Source organism: Mizuhopecten yessoensis, unplaced genomic scaffold (genome assembly GCF_002113885.1).
Source record: "Mizuhopecten yessoensis strain PY_sf001 unplaced genomic scaffold, ASM211388v2 scaffold2971, whole genome shotgun sequence".
In the NCBI taxonomy this organism is placed as follows: Eukaryota; Metazoa; Mollusca; class Bivalvia; order Pectinida; family Pectinidae; genus Mizuhopecten; species Mizuhopecten yessoensis.
Genome location: NW_018404811.1, coordinates 27,744 through 34,388, shown reverse-complemented (window position 1 = coordinate 34,388; position 6,645 = coordinate 27,744). Strand labels below are relative to the sequence as shown.

General features: G+C 41.4%; 1 protein-coding gene across 1 annotated transcript in view; it reads right to left on the bottom strand.

The window, feature by feature from the left end:
* The window catches only part of LOC110446730 (aminopeptidase N-like), a gene marked incomplete at its 5' end in the record, with an annotated part of 35,378 nt that overhangs the window by 16,539 nt on the left and 12,194 nt on the right, over nucleotides 1–6,645 (bottom strand). Inside the window, one exon of the mRNA XM_021492015.1 lies at nucleotides 935–1,016. Coding sequence (XP_021347690.1) covers nucleotides 935–1,016 — 82 coding nt within the window. The remainder of the gene's footprint in view (nucleotides 1–934; nucleotides 1,017–6,645) is intronic.

Sequence of the window (6,645 nt, the reverse complement as noted above, 5' to 3'; positions counted from 1 at the left end):
TTAATGTGTATGGGACATTAGGTAAGGAGGCCTCTCCATTAATGTGTATGGGACATTAGGTAAGTAGGCCTCATTAATGTGATTGAGTCATTAGGTAAGGTGGCCTCTCAATTAATGTGTATGGGACATTAGGTAAGGTGGCCTCTCCATTAATGTGTATGAGACATTATGTAAGGAGGTCTCCTATACTCTTTGACAATATTAATACCAGGGACGTGTACTTCATTGGGCAAAAAAGAACTATAAGAATCAAAATGGATTTACTAAAATATAGAAAAATCAGTTTGCCCTTGATATACAGAAGAATAAATCAAATACGAAATACTACTAAGCACCTCACAGTATAGCTATAATCAAGCTAGAAGTAACAATTTCTACGAAAGATAAACATTTGAGGCAAAGATTGTTTAGGAAATGTATAAAAGTTGTAAACATAAATAGCGAGAGTGTGCTAGCATGACTTTCTACACGAAGTTTAGTGATCTACAGTAATCAGCGAAACTGTGACATTTGTCATAATATATAAATATATGTAACATATGTGGAGTATCATTGTCCACCTATGATAAAACAGCATCAGTGTGATATCACAATTGTCATACGACCTCAATAGACTGTGTTGTCATACTGTCACATATCACGGACTCAATAGACTGTGTTGTCATACCGTCATACATCATGGACTCAATAGACTGTGTTGTCATACTGTCACATATCACGGACTCAATAGACTGTGTTGTCATACTGTCACATATCACGGACTCAATAGACTGTGTTGTCATACTGTCATACATCACGAACTCGATATCACTGTTCTCAGTTGTAAAACACGGTTGCTAACTAGCTCTCCTGGTCTAACTAGCTCTCCTGCTCTTACTAGCTCTCCTGGTCTAACTAGCTTTTTATCCTACAGTGAGTTCATCATCACATTTACCTGCTCAATTTCAAAAACAGTGTTGAATTTTCTACTTAGACCAGATACAAGGTTACTGAAGAAAAATGAGCCTCCTCCATACCTGAAAAATTGAGGTATTACAGGTTATTGATTCAAGACAAAGCTCACAGACCGAGGATTATCAAAAATCAAGCTTCTTATATAAACAATGACAAACTCATCAAACAATTGTACATGTAGGTCGCATCCATTATGTGTAGGTGAGTTCATGCATGTGAGAATTTGCAACATCCTTTATTCTTAGAAAAAAATAAACAAAAATCAGCATCACATTAAAATATGTACCCGAAAAGCATGCAAAGTGTCACCGTATAGGAATTAGAAACAGAATACTGGTGTTAACAGGACACTCAGCCGACCAGTGGGTAACTAATGTTATTTCGCAGGATTATTATAAAATTATAAATCGAACCTCTTTGGATAATTTGATCAATCTTCTTATTATTAATTTTGAAAAGAAATTTAATTTATCAGTTAAAGCAAATGTATAAGAAAGTATGCATTCGGGAATAAAATTGGGGTCTGTGTGTGTCGTGGTCCATAGCGAACCGGTGAGCAAATACTGGTGATAGGAAATATAGCGGCATTTTGTGGAAACACATTATTAAAGGTATCAACATAGAGGCGGCTGTCAGCATGTTATCGACGGCAGCTGTTAAGGTGGGTGGCACATCACTAATCTTAGGTCAATAACTAATCAAATGCATGTGATCCAGTTGTCTTTCATTACCTGAAATAAATCAATATTTGTGTTGAAATCGTCAGTAACTCGACGTACGAGACCCCCTAAAGTGAAGAACTCGCCACCGTACCTACAAAAGAAACTTGACCACTGTATCTCAGGATACCTAGTACAGGTCACGTTAGTAAGCTTTGTTCTGACTGTTTACTGAAAGAAAGCGTTGATGTCATGGACACGAGTGTCCATCTACGCTAAACCCGCGAGTTAATTCGCGCGACAATGAGATTGAAAAAAGAAAGGTAATCCTACTGTCAAACGGAATTCTCGCGTTTGTTAATCAAACTCTTTATTATTATTAACAAAGCAGTTTAGCTGAAAACTCTTTGATATAACAGCTTTACAAAAAAGAACGAATAAAAAAGACTTCAGAATACACGACACCATCCACAATATCTACAGTTAATCCCATCGAACCCCTCCAGCTCTCATAATGCTAAAACAACACTAAACATTGGTCGATGTGTTCTTCGTGTGTCTTGGTAATAATTGCCTTAATAGCCACTTCTAGGCGTTGCCTACTTTTGTCAACTATGATGACTTTTGCTGGTCTTTTGGCGCTTGAATTTAATGTATAGTTCTGTGTGTAAGCACAAACAGTTATTAGATAAGAATTGTAGAATAAGCAAAATGTCGCGGTCTTACAGGGAAGATCTTGTCAAATTCCGGCTCCATAATAAATAAAAAATATTATGAATTATTATATTATTCATTGACAGTCGAACACAATAAATTCTACTGTTATAAATGAAGAAGACTTCTATATCTAAACATCAACTTTTACCATCGTGAACTTGAGAAATATAAACCACCCAGCGATAACCAAGAGGATGTTTCATATTCATTTAAATTTCAATTTTGAAAAGCTCAAAGAACCACTGATGTAGGACAAAGTGCACATCAACGTCACTTGAAGCTTTCCTAATTATATTAGTGAGGTTTGTGGTTGATATATCAAATTTTACATAATAACATGGAACTATTACAACAATTCCGAAACAAGTGTCTTTCCGAGGACTTGATTGATATTGAGTAAATGAAAAAAATGAGAGATGGAAAGGTAAGATGGTTTCCCGCCATGCATATCTTTAAATGACGTCATAATACCTGCTGTAATTCTAACTTTGAGTTGAAGTTTGCCGTTACACCAGATATTAATTTCCCAAACTTAGATAATCCACCTGAGTTTCTGTAACAATTGCATACAATTTACATAACCAACCTTTATTTCTGTAAAAACAACATACACTTTATATAACCAGTCTGTATAACATATATAGATGTATATAATTTAGATAACAAACCTACATTTCTTTAATAAGAACATGCAACTTGGAAATATAATCAATCATCCACCAATATTTCTGTTATAATTTCTCTATTAAATAGATATGGTTCGCCCAAGGAGAACAGGAACCTATGCTGTAATCAGGGGACGGCGGAGTTAACTCACTGGGGTTTACGTATACTATATTACGAAGAACACATTGTAAATCGCCCAGTTTTCGTAAATATCTTTTTTTTTGCGATTTCGTGAGAATTTAAATTGGCGAAATTACAGTAACAGTTAATATATAATAGATCATTTTTTTTTCGTTATGCCAAAATAAACATTTATGGAGAGATCTTATTAACAGTGAGTTCTGCTGCAAATACGCAAAAATAGTTATATCGTGAAATCTTAGTGATTTACAGTATACAACAGAAAGATGTTTTGACTAAACGAGATATAATGTCTACAGTTGGTCAGTATGTTATACGGCGATAACTGATAGAGTAGGTTACTGACAACGTCCACCACATAGCTAGACAGGGAGGTGGACTCCCCAGCTATCCTCGCCTGTACACACAGTCTGGTCGATTACCACAGCCGTCGTTTAATAGACCTCAGATATACTTGATAATTCGATTAGTAAAGATCAAAATTAAAACAAATAAAAGTATATTTTTCATACGTAACGGTGCTTAGACCCCATCGTGTTGTCTTCAAATAAAAATTGACGTTTTCAAAACATTTCCGAGTCTTCTCTTGATTTTACTAAAAGTTAAGCTAACAATTAGATAATATAATTTTGATGAATGAGATGATTTATATATTTAGTAAACTTGATAATGCAACAGGGTCTGGCTCGGAGTCTACATGTACATTTATCGACAGAATATGTGTAAAGCCGTGATTTATCAAATACGTAACCGGTCTGTTAGATAACGGATCACCAAAACTATAGGGGACTATCCATGCATCTAACTGATGTGACGTCCTAGAACATTTGTGACGTCATACTACCTGTTCTAGGTCTATTTGTAGATTGAAGTTTGACGCAACACCGGTTATTAACTTGGAAATCTTTGTAAATCCAGCATTATATCTGTAACATTGTATGACGTCATAAGAAAATGGACAGTGTATTTCCTGTCTGGTTTGTCCCACAATTTGTCTATCCTAAACTTTATCCGAGCTTTTCAATAACGTATACAACATCGGACGTCGACAGCCAACCTAAAGATACACTACCGACGTTAACACATGCCGACAAATCGACTATAACGACCGCCTGCTAACCTGGAAGGTTGACATATAGGTTTCAGGGTGGATATCCTCGTATAATTGACAAAAGGATAGTGATGGAAATGTATAATATTGCGGTTTCTCTTGTGAAACCAATTTCTATTATAAATACTTACCACAGTCATTATAATGCATATTCCAACCTTACTTGACTCTTTACATACGTAAATAAAGACTTTTTCCCCCCATGGGGAACCCCTGGGAAACCCACCAATCAGACGGCAGTATTCACGCACGTGATAAGACACGAAGCCATGCTTCCCACTTCATAATTCCAAAGCCCAAAAAAGTGAGAGCCAAGGAGACAAGGGGAGGCTGGGAGGGAACTCACCTAATGACTGTGGTAAGTATTTATAATAGAAATTGGTTTCACAAGAGAAACCTCAATTCTATTTCAAAATACGTTACCACAGTCATTATAATGCGAATTCGACTTACCGCAGTGGTGTCTCCGTGGAGCGATGAAGGGTTCCAACAATAGGACCCATACCCCCGGAGGAAAAATTCAAAATACCCTTTCCTTTTGTGACACAAAGCCTGATTACGACCAGCGTTCCGGATCACGCGGAGAAGACATAATGAGGCTTATGCAAAAGAAGAGGGAGGACAGACAACGGACTGGGCAGCCACAAGAGGGCCCAAAGAATACAATCCGTCAGACTGTCCCGACAAAGATCGGAGATAGAACTCCGTAAACGTAGAATGACCCCTCCAAACAGCAGCTGTCATGACCTCAGCGTAAGAAGAACCATTAAATAAGGCCCACGAAGTAGCTAAAGCGCGAACCTCATGAGCCCTAACCCCTGACACCCGCAAGGACTGATCCCCTGCCGACTCATACGCAGCTCGAACAGTCTGAACAATCCAGCGTGAGATGGTCGCTGCAGAGATATCAGAGCGACCGGGCTGGAGAGACTGGAACAGCCGAGACGAGTGTCCCGCCCCCCCCTCTGTTCTGGCCAAGTAGTAACGCAAGGCCCGAACTGGGCAGAGCAGGCGATCAGGACAATCCCCATCCAGAGTTGAAGCCAAAGAAGGGATAACCACAAGCCCTGGGGTGAAACCGGGAACCTGGTTCTTAGCTAAAAAGGAGGGATCAGTGGTCACCGAGACCGAAGAATGGCCAGCCGAAAAACGAAGGCAAGAAGAAGATCTGCTGAAAGCATGAATCTCGCTTCTGCGGCGACCGGAAGCAAAGGCTATCAAGAACACAGTCTTGAAAGTAAGAAACTTCCGATCTGTCGACTGGAGGGGCTCGAATGGCGCCCTTAACAAGGAATCTAGCACAAGTGCTAAATTCCACCTAGGGACCAATTGCCGTGAACGAGGCTTCTCAATGTAGAAGCCCCTAATGAGAGCCGACAATGAAGCGTCCGAGCCCACTGACTTGCTACCATAGAAAGCCAGCACACTAGCAATGGCTGAACGATAGCCTGCAATAGTTCCCGGAGACAGACCTTTGTCCCTGAACAGAGACAAAAGAAAGTCAGCTACAACGGGAACAGAGGCAGAGACTGGATCAATCGACCGTCCGACACACCAATCACCGAATGCGGACCATCGAGATTGGTAGACGGCGGAAGACGAAGGTCTAAGTGATCCTGCGATGCGAGTTGCAACTTCTCGAGAAAAGCCCGTCTGAGTGAGCCTTCCCGAGATAGCATCCAACCGTGAAGGTGGAGCCGTTCCGGTCCCGAGTAGAACTGTCGGGACCTCGGTTGAGACAGCAGATCCCACAGGGGTGGGATGCTGCGTGGGAAGTCCACCGACAGCCGAAGCAACAGAGGAAACCAAGGTTGTCGAGGCCAGAGCGGTGCAACCAGCAACACAGTACAAGGGTGTAGAAGGATCTTTTCCAACACCCTGCCCACCAGATTGAAGGGAGGAAACGCATACGCGTACATTCCCGACCAGTCCTGGGATAGAGCATCCACCGCCATGGCCATAGGGTCTGGAACCGGAGACACAAATGTAGGGAGTCGAAAGTTCAGGGCCGTGGCGAACAGATCCACATGGGGTCTGTCCCAAACCAGGCAAAGAGACCGGAACACCGAACGCTTGAGGGTCCATTCGGTGAGAACCGGGCTCCGAGACCGAGACAGAGTGTCGGCCAGAACATTCAGACGACCTGGAAGGTGCCTCACCGTGAGATCGAGACTGATCTCCTGACACAGCAACAGGACCTGGGTGGATAAAGCACACAGAGCCGGGGAACGGGTGCCCCCCTGGCGCTGCAGATAAGCCACCACAGTGGAGTTGTCTGTAGCCAGACAAATGGCCTTGCCCTGCAGGGAGGGTCGAAGACCCCGAAGGGCCAACAGAACAGCACGCATTTCCAGAACATTGATGTGTTCTGAAAGCTGTTCCCCTGACCACACCCCC